This window comes from Tupaia chinensis, unplaced genomic scaffold (assembly GCF_000334495.1).
Source record: "Tupaia chinensis unplaced genomic scaffold, TupChi_1.0 Scaffold000256_1, whole genome shotgun sequence".
NCBI lineage: Eukaryota > Metazoa > Chordata > Mammalia > Scandentia > Tupaiidae > Tupaia > Tupaia belangeri.
Genome location: NW_006159736.1, coordinates 3,889,364 through 3,906,189, shown reverse-complemented (window position 1 = coordinate 3,906,189; position 16,826 = coordinate 3,889,364). Strand labels below are relative to the sequence as shown.

General features: G+C 37.6%; 1 protein-coding gene across 1 annotated transcript in view; it reads right to left on the bottom strand.

Annotated features, from left to right (window-relative positions):
• Nucleotides 1–545: 545 nt before the first annotated feature.
• Nucleotides 546–16,826, bottom strand: part of HMGCLL1 (3-hydroxy-3-methylglutaryl-CoA lyase like 1) — a 216,820-nt gene continuing 200,539 nt past the window's right edge. Inside the window, exons 8-9 of the mRNA XM_006149186.2 lie at nucleotides 5,760–5,885; nucleotides 546–1,312 (exon numbers count right to left, since the gene is read on the bottom strand). Of these exons, the coding sequence (XP_006149248.1) occupies nucleotides 1,211–1,312; nucleotides 5,760–5,885 (228 nt within the window). The 3' untranslated portion in view covers nucleotides 546–1,210. The remainder of the gene's footprint in view (nucleotides 1,313–5,759; nucleotides 5,886–16,826) is intronic.

Genomic DNA, 16,826 nt, shown 5'->3' with positions numbered 1-16,826 from the left:
AAAGTACCCTGAATTGCTGAAAAAAAAAAAAAACTAGCTTATTTCATGGATTAGAAACCATCTTGATATTCTTATAATCACAATAATATTTCCTCAGGCAATCGGGAAGTGATCTGAAAATTATGAAAGAAGGGAACCAGCAGTTAGCGTAATGGCTATGTCGCTGGACTCCCACGTAGTCGACCGCGGTTCGTGTCCTGGACCCGGTGGCTTAAAACTCACGCCGGGCGCGTGTGCGTGCGTGCCCAAGATCCCGAGAGGAGAATGGAGGAGAAGGGATTGCGGCGTGACCATCCCCCCTGGGGGGTGATTTCTCGCTTTCTGTCTCTATGTCTCTCTCTGTCTGTCTGGTGAGCGCACGCGCCCTACAGTGAAAATCTCTCCAAAAAAAAAAATTATGAAAGAAGATTACAGTACACATACCAATCTATTCTCATCACTGCATTTTAGACATCAGGACAAAAATCATACCTTATAATTTCTCCAAAGTTGAATAACACCGTCCTGGTTTTTACCATAACTGTTGAAAGGTAGAGTGTGGTAAACTAGATGCAAGTAACAAACATGGGAGGTCGGAGTATGTTTCCAGGACATGGCGTCTTGCCATTGACCACAGCCTCTTGGAACAAGATAAAGTCATTGAAATAGTTAACAGATGTAGCCATATTTAAAATATAAAAGTTCTATTGCTAAAAATTATGTAGGGTCAGATGGAGATTTGGCTCTTGGTCCATAACTTAACTGACTTGGCAAATGGAAAGTTGAGATCCAGAGGCATAATGCATAATATTGAGGCCACACACCCTGCATACTCTGTGGGAGCTCATAAACTACTGACAATATGCACACTGTGCTAAGCCAGCTCAATTAAGCAGTAACACAGTATTTGATACTTAGGGAAATCTGAAGTCAATTTTCACATCCTCTAAATTAAAAAGTTAGTTCTATGAGAGCAAAAGAGTAGACTTTTTTCCAATCGAAAAGGATGTCTACATGTTTTTATAGTCTCAACTTGAAATTTACCTGATGACTGCTATTCCTTTCTGTTCACTTCATAATCTATCCAGTTACAATCTTTTCAACAGTATCTTTTCCTCCTCACTGTTGTCTATTATTTTACATATTAACACAAGGTGACATTAATAATTCTCAGATGAATATTTGTAGCTGACATTGATCTTCTCAACCATAAGCCATAAATCTATTCAAGTCAAACATTGAAGGAGGCTTGTGCTACTTTAGAGTTTGTGGTTTTATTCACAGCTTTGCAAATAAAGTCACCAGCTTCCATCACTTTGTAAAGATTCACACCCTGGTCAGAAAAGAAGGGACACAAAGAGAGAAAAGGGATTAGAAAGAAAGAAAAAAAGACAAAACATCTTATTTTATTAGTAGCTACTTAACAATTTAAAATGACTAAACAAGGTGTGCTCATAATTGATTTAAGAGTAACTTTTTTTTTTGAGTCAAGTAGATAGTATTTTACATTTTTCGACTTGAATAAAGCACATCATGAATCTTGCCCCTGTGTATTATAATAATATAGGTAGACTAGACACAACTGAATAACTCAATTTAATTCAGGCTGGTAACTAAAGTCTAGAAAGGACAATAATAGAGCTAGAAAATCATGCAGACATAATCAAAATTATGATCTGAAAGAGTTTATAGATAAGAACTGACTTAGGAAAAAAAAATACCCTCTTCACCATATGAAGAAACAAAAATGATAAAGCCACCAGGATTACAGGAAAGGTGAATGCATATATGCATATTTTACCATATTCAGAAACACTATTACTTGTATATTAAAGTAGGTAGTTGTAAGTCAAATAAAATAAAGTGGTATTTAGTACACATCTGGAACTTGTTTGCCTGAGAGGCTGTACTTTCTGAAAGTATAAATAGGATCAACAAAGGCTTAGGTAAATCCATGGATGACAGATACACAGTTGGGTATGAAGGCCAAGTTCGGGGCATGCTCCTCACCCGTTGGCCTTGATATAACAAAAGGTCGCCATCGGGGTCTCCACCCAGCACTTCTGCTGTCACAAGGGGGAGGCAGAGCATTAGGTGGATTAACCACAGTCCTGCCCTTATGCAGCATTTCATAAGTACCTATGTCCTCCCTCAACATGGACTAGAAACGACGTGGACTTAAAAATGAACATGCTCAGTCTTCCTTGCTATTAAGAAGTAGTTTTTAATATTTATGGAAATCTGTCTTATTTTTAATTAAAATAGACAAGTACAAATATCCATGGGGCTTTGATAGCTATGATCATTTCAGAAGTAGGAGACTTTTTTATACATTTTTATATACCTAATTACTTTTCCCTAGAAATGTTAAAGGACTGTTTTCTTTGTAGTTTACTTCTCTAAGAATTATCAAGAAAAATATTTTGTGGGGCCAGCAAATGGCATGGTGGTTAAGAGCACTGGACTCCCACATGGTCGACCGTAGTTCAAGTCCTGGACCTCGTGGCTTGCTTTCTCACTTTCCCTCCCTTTCTCTCTTTCTCTCTCTCGTTCTGTACATCTCTGGTCAAATTAAAATAAATAAATAGTCAAATAAAATGTCTTTTAAAAAAAGAAAAATATTTTATAAAACGAGACGTGTACATGATTTCCTTTTTTTTTTTTTAAATTATAAAGTTGTTTCAGAGTACTAACATTTGCTCTGGTTTGAAAAATTTCATTTTATCCCGTAACACCTTTAGAAGTAACTATTAGGCACATTTTACTTTAACATCCTTAAGCCAATGATAATTAAACTTTGTAAATAATCAGCTTCATGTGTCTTTCACTTCTGAATTACATTCAGCAAGGATTCCTAGGGAAATTTTAGTCATTAACGGTCTTCTATTTCAACAATACCATTTAATTATGCAACATAATTAATGAATATTGGACCAAAGAGGAATTATGTTTTGACCTTTCTCTACCACTTTATTTAATTAACAGATGCCATTATGAAATAACACTGCACATATATGTATGTCATTTTAAAGTTGCTTAAATATGCATCATGTACTTTTGATAAATTCCTGAGTTTCAAGAATTTCACATAGAATGCTGTTTCTGTCTCCAGGGAGATTATAATAAAGCAAGCAATATGGACCCTTAACAGTAAATTTCTTACTATAATTAAATACATTAATAGAAATATGACCAGGTGATTATGTAGGGAGAGGTGTAGAGCAACTTATCCACTGAGAAAAAAGCATAAAAATGTGTAAGGGGAGGGTATCAGGAAGCGTAAATTCTGACTTTTGTCTTATGAAAGGTCTCTAAAAGGTTCATTAAAGGGACCAGCAGTTAGCATAATGGCTGTGTTGCTGGACTCCCATGTAGTCGACCGTGGTTCGAGTCCCAGACCCGGTGGCTTAAACTCACGCCGGGTACATGTGCATGAGTGCCCAAGATCCCGAGAGGACGATGGAGGAGAAGGGATTGCAGGGTGGCCATCCCCCATGAGGGATGATTTCTTGTTTTCTGTCTCTCTGTCTCTCTGTCTCTCTCTGTCTTTCTGGTGAGCACATGTGTCCTATAGCAAAAACCTCTCCAAAAAAATAATAATAATAAAAAAATAAAGGTTCATTAAAAATTAAAAATGTGTATTATGAAAAAACTATGTATAGATTTTAAAACTCTTTACACCAAAATAGACTCATACTTTAATTCCATATTTCCATAGACTTTGTAGTTACCTCATATACTGAAAGCATGTGTCATAGACAGGAAGGAGAATACGTGGTGTATTGTTAGCAGAAAGGCGAAAAGTACAATTAATTGAAAAATAGCATGGTGTATGTGGAGAATGATGGGCAAAAAAATCATGGAAGATAAGGAAAAAAGGCAAAAGATACCTTTTATACTGACAAATGTAAAAGTAGGCCAGATTATATGACAAAACACAGCCTTGCTTTTCTGGAAGTGAGAATCTATTGATGAGTGCTCATGTGGAAGCATGATACATTCATGTTTGCATTTTACATGAAATTCTATAATAGTAGCGTGGAGGATGAATTCAGTGCCAAGTCTGGGGCCAGCTGAGTAGTGTGGAGAATGAAGATCCAGAAAAGAGATAAGGGGCTACACTGATTTAGTCAGAGAAGAATAGTAAGGATGGGACCAATAACAAGTATTTTTGTAGTCAAATTAGTCATTCTTTGTCAATTTAATTGGACCTAGGATCCACAGTGATATTTTATTCTACAAAGAATCTTGGTAGGGTAACTTGTTGAATTGTGGCAGCAATCCAATAGCAATCCTCCTGGAATTGTGAAATTCTTAGGAATAGATGATTATTTGCATTTGGACTGCAGAATTATAGAACATGACCTGATACTTATTTAGCACCAGCTGTCCGTCGTTGCTTTAGTTAACTGCAATTCAGTCATATAAATCTCCAAGAAAGGAGTGATTTCTCTTCAGTTTCTATTATGGTCTTCTGATAAAAAATAAGCTAGTTGGTAAATGAAGTAATATTTATTCCTAACAAAAGAAGGTAGGTAATAGCTTTGGGTCTTGGTAGGCAACAGCTGTTGGTGTTTAGTGCCAACTAAATTCAGTCGTTCCATAAATAAATATCGAGTATCTTTATGCCACAAGCACTGCATATGAATAAGCTGTAATTGCTTTCTCTCTGTGCAGGAAGCTGGACACATAAACATGATCACAGTACGACTACATGATAAGTTCACAGGTAAAGTAACAGAGGGCAGCATGGAAGCAGTAAGGAGAGGAACCAAATGGTTTGGCCTGGAAGACAGGCAAGGAAACGATAGAGGAGACTTTTTCAGGATGCGGTACCTCACGTTCCAGGTAAAAAGCTATACTATATGGGGTATAAGGTCATGCCATATGGTGGTAAGAGCATGAGCCAGGGGTGGAGGTGAGGAATAGAATGGTGCAGAAATGGGGACAATAAGCAAGTCTGGTACTGCAGAAACATCAATGTAAGTGGTGTGAGCCGAGAGGAGAGGCAGGAATAGCATTAACAGAAAGAGAAAGTCAACTTTTAATTCAGATGATGCTTTTCCATCTCAGAAAACATTCTGAATGTTTAATCATCTGTGGGTAATTTCCTTGCCTTTTCTATTTTGCCCCTAAGTAAACGAATCTGCCCTAACGGACTAACAAATTATGTTAATAGTATGTGGCAAAACAAGGCGCTGAGTTGGGTGGATATTATATGCTGTGACTTCTCAGGTACCACCTGTAAAGAGACTATTGTTGCCATCCAGTGTCCCATATGCTGAGTATTACTAAACTTTGGTCGGCCACTGACCATTTTAAAAGTGCCCTGGGCTCTTTGCCAGAAGCCCTAGATGTCACTCTGAGACCATCGAGATATGAGTTTCTTCCCCAAAAGGAAAAAAGATCTGAGTTTCCTCCAAGGAAAACACCCTACAAAAAAATAAAACTGAAAACTCAACAATCATAATAGCAAAAACATAGGCTCTAACTCACCAAGTGTGTGAAATCAAATCAGATAATACATGAAAAAGTGCATTTGAGGTCAGGAAGCACTATAAAAATGTGAAATGGTAGCACTACTGGTGATTGAGCTACAGCAATAAGTTATTTTATAAAGCCCTTGGAAGAATTTTTATTGTGTTTTCCCAGTGTGCACTTTAGCAAACAGCAAAAGTGTAATAAAACTTTGACCTCAAATTGCTTCTCAAATCTGAGAAGCATTCCACCTTGAAACTGCAAGGAATGCATGAATTTTAAAATATGTTAAAGTAACTTACTGTATTGAGCCCCAGGCCATTAAGCATATATATCAAATCCTCAGTGGCTACATTCCCAGAAGCACCTTTTGCATAAGGGCAACCACCTAATCCGGATACCGCTGAGTCCACCACGTTAATTCCCATCTGGAAAACAAACCAAAACACCTAAGGCTTGTGTACTTATAGCATGTAAAGTGTTGCATTTCTGTCTAACCTGTGACAAAAAGCAAATAAGCAAAATCTGAACTTGTTATTCAAATGTATGATTCCTTTCCCACCTTCTGTAAAAACAATCCCCAGAATGCTAATTTCTGTCCTGACTGATTTTGTCTCAGGCTAATAGAAACTGTGCTATGGATCTCTGGAAGTAACATCTACGGTAATAGCCAAATTAAAATGGTGTTATTCATTGGTAACAGCACAGTAGTAGGTGGTGGAACTTAAAGTAAGGTTAACTCACTCCCATGTTTTATATATGCTCCAATTCTCTATCTTGATCCTAAAAGCATTACATAAACAACGTAAAATATTTCTAACAACCCAACTTGAAATCAAGGTACCTTAGAAGACTGATGTGTGAGGCTGGGAGGTTGGGGAAGGGAGTCACTATACTTAAAATAGGATTTTTGTGGGTTCAATTTACCAACTCTTTATTGAGTCATTATTGTGCACCTGAAGTTCCGCCTTTGGGAGTAATGAAGAGATATTTAAGACACAAGACACGTATCACAAATAATAGTACTTACACTTACTGGATCCTTGCTAAGTGTCAGATACTGTTTCAGTAGCTGTTTTTGTTGTTGTTTTGGTGGTGGTGGGTGTTTGTTTGTTATTTAGAGAGAGGGGGGAAAGTTGAGAAATCACCTCCCAGAGGGGATAGCCATATTGTAATCCTGTCTTCTCTAGTCTCCTCTTGGGATTTTGGGCACACATGCAGTGCCTAGTATGATTTTCAAGCCACTGGTCCAAGACTAGAACCATGAAGTAAGCCATGTGGGTAACTCACAATTCTCACAAAAACCTATAAAATAGATACTTTTCTATCATCTCCAAATCACAGAGGGAGGAGGAGACTCCGATACAGAGGAAACAAATGATTTGTCCAAGGCCACCATCAGGTAAGAGCAATCTCTGTCTTCAAATAATTGAAAGTCTGCCTTTATTTGCAGCCTTTGGAAACATGCAGGTTGGTACATACATATGGGCTTGGAACAAATCTGTGTGCTGAAGTTGTGGAAGGCATAAGCACAGAGACCCAGGAAGGGCCTTAGAGACCAGATGTGAATAGTCAGAGAAGAAAAGAGATAGGCACATATCATTCCTCTGTGAAAGGTGACAATTTGGTAGTCAGAAGCTACAAGGAGGCCTAATCCGATTCTTTGCTCTTGAGCATTGAAGGAAAAGTAACATGACCTCATCTAAAATGAGAAGCACCTGGAAGCAGAGCTCTTGGCCCATCAGCTAGATTTGTGGTTCTCAATCCGAGTCAGGATCACAGATTGCTGCTATATCCAGAGTTTCTGATGCAGAAGCTCTGGTGGTACAACCAGAGAATTTGAATTTTAACAAGATCCTGGCTGCTGCTGCCCTGGGAATTACTCTTTTCTTTTTCCCTCTCTCTCTTTCTTTCCTTTTTTTTTTTGATAAACTTTTTCATCTTACAATAGTTTTACATTTTCCAAAAATTTGTAAGGATCGTATAGATTTCTTTTCCTCTATTGTTACCATCTGTTAAAAAATTCAGTGATACTTATTAAACCATGGTAAAGAAGATTTTACTCAGGATCATAGTGATAAGTACAAACTACTACAATAGGGTATTGCAGTGATGGAGAGAGATTAGGCTCAACTCCAAATACAGCATGAGCAAGTGAGAATTTACAACCCATGAACAGGGTTGGGAGTTGCGGGGTATCAGGGGATGAAAAATAACTAAGTAGAAACACCAGGAGTAAGGGGGACTTGGGCAAAACAATGTAATAGGATTTTTGCTTAATACTGGGCCAGGGTGATCAGACATCACCTAGGGAATAGTAGGAGATGAGGAACTTATTCAGATATTGATAACAAAGCGTTCTTGCTAAACTGATTTAGCAGGGATTACCAAAACTGAATTTTGAGAATAAGTGCACAGGTGGGCCTAGGAAAAGGTTCATAAGCCTGACTAAAGTTTGGCCAAGCAAGAATCTTTGTCAAATCTTACATTATTGTATTCGTCAACAACTAATGAATAAATATTAACCTGTTATGAATAACTAAATCCATTCATTATTCAGATTTCTTTAGATGTTTTCGAAGACATTTCTAAAGATATATTAACCTAGTATATTTTTTCTGTTCCAGAAACTCATCAGAATACCTTACTAAATCAGTAGTCGTGTTTCCTTGGACTCCTCCAGACTGACAGACATTTGTAATTTTGAGTAGTACTATCATATATTTGTACAATGTCCTTCTATGTGGTTTGTTTCATGTGTTTTCTCATGGTTAAACTGAAGTTATAAAAGTTTTAGGAATAAGATCACAGAAGTCAAGCATTATTCTTTTTTTTATTTTTTTTTTAACTGCCAGTGGGAATATACTTGCTAGGGAGAGATGGGGAAGGGAGAAAGAGAGAAATAGAAAGAGACAGAGAAAGCAACTCCCAATGGGAAAAGATCATACCACAATCCTTTTCCCTCTGTCTTCCCATCCCATCAGACTTTGAGCATGCATACACACATGGTGGCATGATTTTCAGGCTATTAGAGCCAGTACTTAAATCTCAGCTAGCCCTGTAGGAGCCAGCTCCTGATGCAGAGTGTTAAATTACAGCTTCATGAGGCTGGCCTGAAGTGCCAACTCAAAACATCATATCTACGGTACATACTATCAATATTATTATGACTGCTGATAATAACCTTGGTAAGCTGGCTGAGGTTGTGCTTGCCTAGTATCTGCATTGTAGTGTCTCCCTGCCTTTCCACACTAAACTGTGCAGAAAAAAGTCACCATGTGTAGCAGACACACAGGAATGGAGAATATCTATATAAATTATTTGGAATTCTTTGGTATGGGAGTTTATCTATTCTTATTGATTTATTTCTATCAGTAGAGACTCATATTCATATTTATTGAACTTAGGGTCACAATATAGTATTACTGTACATATTTTATTGCTCAAATTCTTCAAGATTTTGCCATTGAAGCTCTTTCAACTAGCTCCTATGTCCCCTTGGCATGCACTTTTTAAAGCATTATTCTAAAGTTTTCTCTGCAAGACTTAGGAAGATTATTACCTAAGCTCATAGGGAAGAATTACAGTCTAAAAAGCCATGGAATTCTTTGCAGATTTATGAAAGATAGAATATTTGCTTCTTGATTTTACATCTCCATTTTCCCATATTATATTCCTCAACATCAGATCTTCTTAGCTCTCTATTACCTGCAACCTCTCTCAACAACCTAACAAGCTTAATCATATCCAGGTGTTAATAACTACCTTGCTAAACTATTGATACATTTATGACAATTTGCACTTGCTGTGAGTCAAAACAATAAGAATTAGGAATTAAACTGTAGAAATAAAATTTATGGTGTTCTGGGAACCAGCAGTTAGCGTAATGGCTATGTCGCTGGACTCCCACATAGTCGACCGCGGTTTGTGTCCCGGACCCAGTGGCTTAAAACTCGCGCCGGGTGCGTGTGCATGCGTGCCCAAGATCCCGAGAGGAGAATGGAGGAGAAGGGATTGCGGCATGACCATCCCCCCTGGGGGGTGATTTCTCGCTTTCTGTCTCTATGTCTCTCTCTGTCTGTCTGGCGAGCGCACGCGCCCTACAGTGAAAATCTCTCAAAAAAAAAAAAATTATGGTGTTCTATAGTATGGAAAAGGCTCTGGCTCATCTCTTGGAGTCTACCATGCCATCAAATAGACAGGGGCAATTCTTCACTTAGAGGTTTAGGCTGATCTATTGGGGCCAGCAGGTGGTGTGGTGGTTACGATGCTGGATTCCCATAAGGCTGACTATGGTCTGAGTCACAGACCAGGTGGCTTGAGAACTGTGCCAGGTGCATGTGTGTGCATGCCCAAGACTTAGGAGGAGAATGGAGGAGAAGGAATTGCAGCATGGCATTTCCCCCCACCGGTGGGGTGATTTTTCACTTCCCTCTCACTGTCTCTCTCTGGTGCGTGCACATGGCCTATGGCCAAAGAATAATAATAATAATTTATATATATATATATAATAACACTGATCTATTCAGTGGATTTAAATCTATTACACAAGGAGATAAATATTCTGGATCTTGAGGACCAGTAGGTGGCATGGTGATTAAGGTGCTGGACCATTTCCACATGGCCAACCATGGTTCAAGTCCTGGACCTGGTGGCTTGCTTTCTTACTTTCTCTCTCTCTCTCTCTGTCTCTGTGTGTGTGTGTGTGTGTGTGTGTGTGTGTGTATGAGTCTGTCTCTCTATGGTCAAATTAAATAAGTGAATGAATGAATAAAATTAAATAAAGTTTTATAAAAAAATATTTTAGTTCTTGATCCTGTCTATTACTGTCACCTGGAGTCTTTAAAAAATAAAATAATGCCCAAGTTTATTCCCAATCCAATTTAACAGAATTTCTATCTGGGGAAGGGATCAAATATGTGATTAAGTGTGGGAAGTTCTAAGACAGAGATTCTTATTCATCTCACCCTTTCTCAATCCTGAGTATGAGTCAGCATTAACTATAGAGAAGTCTGGGGTAAGCAAAAAGTTAATAATGATTCATCAACATTTTAAGAAAGCCAGATTTTGAAAGAAGACCTTTAAAAAGTATGAGGTAGCATTAGTCAGAAGTAGCAACATGAGAAGTGAGAGATGGCTTAAGCCTACCATGTGGATGATTGTGTCCAGGTCTGGAAACCATAGATAACATTCCTTTCCTCACTATTAAGGAAACAAACAAACAAACAAAAAGCCCCTACAACTACAGAAGTTCAAGAAGGACACATGTTATCTTGTTAAAAGAGCATCAAAAGAACAGTTTTTAGTCTTAATTGGCTTTTGGAAGATAATGAAAAACCAAAAGTCACACTTTATTTTGCACCTAAAGACCAATATGATCTATAGTTTGGTCAAAAGTGAAAGATTTACGTGTTCACAGTAGAACGACCAGTATCACACTAGAGGAAGAATAAATGATCAGTGTTACAACAAAACAAATATAAATAACTCTGAAGCTAAGAAGATATGTATAACCTCCTATCAAGTAAAAAAAAAAAAAAGAAGAAGAAGAAGAAGTAACAATAGCACTATATTACACTTCCACTTCCAGACTTAAGAAAAGAAGATTAAAAAATAATCTGGGGTACTCCCTGGGCCGTGCTTCAAGCCTCTAACATCACCTGTGCCTCTCACCTGCCAATGTTGCCTGTGCCACTTGCCAGCACCATAGCCACTACCTTGCACTCTGCATTCCCAGCTCAGCCTCCTCCACTCATGCTTATCCCCTGGCTATACCTGGACCAGAGAAGCTAGGGTAATCCAAGAGAACATGGTCACTGACTGAGGGAGGGATAGTTTCAGGGGAACCACAATCCTGCTACAGCCCACATTAACCTGGGCTGTATCCAATGCCTGCAAGCTCCCACAGAAAGAAAATTCAAATGAGATTGTCCAAGGTGAGAAGCGGGTAGAAGAGGATTGGCAGGAACTCCTCGTTTCCATGGATTCTATTCCCAAAAGTAGGGAAGAACCAACCACATGAAGTTGATGAGGCTCTGGAGGGCTTCTTCCCCAACCCACTCCAGAGGAGAAAAGCAAGAGAAACTCTTCTCTGAAAATTCAGATCCCAAATTCTCACTGAAGATTTCAGCACTGTTACCCACAAGAGAACAAAGAAATTGACAGAGAGCTCAAACATATCATAGGGATGAAGAAGAACAAATAGTTTCAGGGGAACAAAATAGCAACAAACAAACAAATATTGCAAACATAGGACCTCTAACCCACCTTCACCCCAGGCTGGCAAGAGAGCTTCACCATCCACCTGCAACCAGCAGGTGGGGCTCCATTTCCTTTCAAATCTTCACAGCCTGGAGGGAGCAGAAGATGCAACAAGAGAGCACTCACACCCCAATAAAGATTGAGGAATTTGGGTACTACCCCTGTCTGGCAGGCAGGGAAGGACTATGCTCTCCTTCCTATCAAACTCAAGTCCAGGGGAATGGTTTCTTTCTCCAAATGTTACCACCCACAGTTTAGCTCTTCTAGTTCTCTCTGATCAGTCTCATATATAGGCTATGCAAGCCCTACTCTGATCTGAAAGACAAGGCTGGTCACCAGCCCCTCCTGCACCACTTTGCTAGGGTCAAACCTAGTACCTAGGACTGTTCTTCCTGCCCTAGCACTACAGAACCTAATTCGAAAATTAGGAAGAAGTGAATACTTTACGAGATACCTAAAAATCAAATCAGAGACATAAGAAATATGATAAAACAAGGAAATATCTCTCACCAAAAAAAAAAAAAAAACCCACAGTAACTATTCACCAACAACAGATGAAACACAAGAAATCACAGAAATATTAGAAAAGTAATTCAGGATATTTATCATAACAAAACTCAAAGAGATGCAAGAGAAAATGGACAATCAAACACAAGAGATGAGAAAAATCATTCCAAGACATCAAGGAGGAATTCCATAAAGGAGCAGATACCCTAAAAAAGAATCAGCAGAATTTCTGAAAATGGAGAATAAAAGAAATCAAAATGTCCCTTGAAATATTAACAGCATATTAAACACACAAAAGACTCTTTGACCTTGGGGAAAAAAAAAATACCTCTGATTTAATCCGAGCCACCAAAAAGAATGAAAAATAACAAAAACAAATTGAGGGTAACATATAGGAAATTCTAAACATCATTAAGTGGTTAAATATTCACGTAATGGATATTTCAGAAGGTGAGGAGATGCATAAAGAAATAGAAAATTTTTCATGAAATACTATCTGAAACTTTTCCACATCCAGAGAGACATACAAACATCCAGATACAAGAAATACAAAGAACACCAAGCAGATTTACCATAAGAAGATCCTCTCCAAGGCATGTCATAGTCAAGTTGGTAAACTCAAAAAGAAAGACAAGATTCTAAAAATGGCAATAGAGTAAGCTCGAATTACTTAAAAAGTCTGCTTATGATCTATAGTTTGGTCAAAAGTGAAAGATTTACGTGTTCACAGTAGAACGACCAGTATCACACTAGAGGAAGAATAAATGATCAGTGTTACAACAAAACAAATATAAATAACTCTGAAGCTAAGAAGATATGTATAACCTCCTATCAAGTAAAAAAAAAAAAAAGAAGAAGAAGAAGAAGTAACAATAGCACTATATTACACTTCCACTTCCAGACTTAAGAAAAGAAGATTAAAAAATAATCTGGGGTACTCCCTGGGCCGTGCTTCAAGCCTCTAACATCACCTGTGCCTCTCACCTGCCAATGTTGCCTGTGCCACTTGCCAGCACCATAGCCACTACCTTGCACTCTGCATTCCCAGCTCAGCCTCCTCCACTCATGCTTATCCCCTGGCTATACCTGGACCAGAGAAGCTAGGGTAATCCAAGAGAACATGGTCACTGACTGAGGGAGGGATAGTTTCAGGGGAACCACAATCCTGCTACAGCCCACATTAACCTGGGCTGTATCCAATGCCTGCAAGCTCCCACAGAAAGAAAATTCAAATGAGATTGTCCAAGGTGAGAAGCGGGTAGAAGAGGATTGGCAGGAACTCCTCGTTTCCATGGATTCTATTCCCAAAAGTAGGGAAGAACCAACCACATGAAGTTGATGAGGCTCTGGAGGGCTTCTTCCCCAACCCACTCCAGAGGAGAAAAGCAAGAGAAACTCTTCTCTGAAAATTCAGATCCCAAATTCTCACTGAAGATTTCAGCACTGTTACCCACAAGAGAACAAAGAAATTGACAGAGAGCTCAAACATATCATAGGGATGAAGAAGAACAAATAGTTTCAGGGGAACAAAATAGCAACAAACAAACAAATATTGCAAACATAGGACCTCTAACCCACCTTCACCCCAGGCTGGCAAGAGAGCTTCACCATCCACCTGCAACCAGCAGGTGGGGCTCCATTTCCTTTCAAATCTTCACAGCCTGGAGGGAGCAGAAGATGCAACAAGAGAGCACTCACACCCCAATAAAGATTGAGGAATTTGGGTACTACCCCTGTCTGGCAGGCAGGGAAGGACTATGCTCTCCTTCCTATCAAACTCAAGTCCAGGGGAATGGTTTCTTTCTCCAAATGTTACCACCCACAGTTTAGCTCTTCTAGTTCTCTCTGATCAGTCTCATATATAGGCTATGCAAGCCCTACTCTGATCTGAAAGACAAGGCTGGTCACCAGCCCCTCCTGCACCACTTTGCTAGGGTCAAACCTAGTACCTAGGACTGTTCTTCCTGCCCTAGCACTACAGAACCTCATTCGAAAATTAGGAAGAAGTGAATACTTTACGAGATACCTAAAAATCAAATCAGAGACATAAGAAGTACAAAAAAAATGTGAAAGAAATGAAAGTACCTCCACCAAAAAAAAAAAAAAAAACCCACAGTAACTATTCACCAACAACAGATGAAACACAAGAAATCACAGAAATATTAGAAAAGTAATTCAGGATATTTATCATAACAAAACTCAAAGAGATGCAAGAGAAAATGGACAATCAAACACAAGAGATGAGAAAAATCATTCCAAGACATCAAGGAGGAATTCCATAAAGGAGCAGATACCCTAAAAAAGAATCAGCAGAATTTCTGAAAATGGAGAATAAAAGAAATCAAAATGTCCCTTGAAATATTAACAGCATATTAAACACACAAAAGACTCTTTGACCTTGGGGAAAAAAAAAATACCTCTGATTTAATCCAAGCCACCAAAAAGAATGAAAAATAACCAAAACAAATTGAGGGTAACATATAGGAAATTCTAAACATCATTAAGTGGTTAAATATTCACGTAATGGATATTTCAGAAGGTGAGGAGATGCATAAAGAAATAGAAAATTTTTCATGAAATACTATCTGAAACTTTTCCACATCCAGAGAGACATACAAACATCCAGATACAAGAAATACAAAGAACACCAAGCAGATTTACCATAAGAAGATCCTCTCCAAGGCATGTCATAGTCAAGTTGGTAAACTCAAAAAGAAAGACAAGATTCTAAAAATGGCAATAGAGTAAGCTCGAATTACTTAAAAAGTCTGCTCATCAGGCTAACCTCAAACCTCTCAACTGAAACAACATAGGCAAGAAAAGAATGGGAAGACATATTTATAACTCTGAAAGAAAAAACAATTCAGCCAAGAATATTATACCCAGCAAGGTAATCTTTCAAATGGGAGGGAGAACTAAAAGAATTTCCAGATAAACAAAAAACTAAAAAAATTTACCAACACTAGACTAGCTCACTTTAGGAAAACAAAAGGGAGAAAAATTAAAATAAGACACCACAAAACAATTAAGAAAATTACTAGTAAAAAGGCAGAGATAAGTACACAATATTGATAATAACTATGAATGTTAATGGATTAAATTCTTCAATTAAAAATTTTAACACAGATTAGCTGAATGGATTTAAAAAAAATAACAAACACAACAACCAAAGAACACGAGCCTACCATATGCTGCTTAGACACACACCTTATTTATAAAGACATATATAGTCTGAAAGTGAAGAGCTGGAAAAAGTCAGTTTGTGCAAATAGAAAATCAAAAAAGATTGATGTCATAATACCAATATTAGACAAAACAGACTTCAAGATAAAATCTGTATAAAGAGACAAAGAAGGATACTCCATAGTGCTAAATGGATTACTTAATCAAGAATATATATAAATATTTACATGCCCAACAGTGGGGCACCAAAGTACATGAAAGAAAGAAACTGCTAGATGTAAAGGGAGATATAGACTGAAAAAAAGCAAAATAATAAACAAAGAGACATAGGAGCTAACTGATATCATAAAACAAATGAGTCTGTCTGACAGACATTTATAGAAAATTCCACCCAACCACCAAAAAATACACATTTTCTCAGCCTCACATGGAACTTTTCTGAAGATCAACCATATGATAGGGTATAAAACAAACCTTCTCAAAGTAAAAAGTATAGAAAGTATATACAGCACCTTTTCTGACCACATGGGGTTAAACTTGAAATCAATAACAAAAATGTACTTGAAATTAAACAAAACATGGAAACTAAACACACTGTTCCTGAATTACTTCAAAACTACTGAAGAAATTAAGACTGGAATAAAATATTTATTGGAACCAATGAGAATGAACACACAACTCTATAGAATCTTTGGGATACAGTGAAAGCAGTCATATAAATGAAGTTTGTAGCAATTAGTGCTCACAAGAAAAAAATAGAAAGTCAGCAAAGTAATAACCTAATGATGCATCTCAGGAAACTGAAAAAACAATGACAAAGTTCCCAAAAATCCCAGCAGAAAATAAATAATAAATATTAGAGCAGAAATAAATAAAATAAAGGAAAAACAAACTATACAAAAAAATCAACAAAACAAAATACAGGTTTTTTGAGACAGTAAGACAAAAAGACAAATCGTTAGCAAGACTACTAAAGAAAAACAGAGAAATAAACAGATAAATAAAATCAGTAAAGAAATGGACACTATTACAACAGATATAACAGAAATATAAAATATGAGAGAATACTACAAGTGACTATATTTCAATAAAAAGAAAACCTATCAATAGATGAGATGGACACATTTCTGGACACATATAATGTACCAACCTCTTATAACTACATGAGAAGTTGCTTAAAAACTCAATAACCACCAGTCTGTAGCCATTTGGCATTTGAAGCAAATTGGAAAGGTGAAAAGGCAAGGTCAGTGGGTGCCTCATGAATTGAACAAAAATTTTTAAAATGGTCGTTTTGAAGTAGATTGAATTAGAAAAGGTAGAAAGTGTGAATAGACAAAGACCAAGCAATGAGACAGAATCATTAATAAATAGTCTACCAACAGGGAAAAGTTCAGGTCCCAGTGATTTCACTTTAG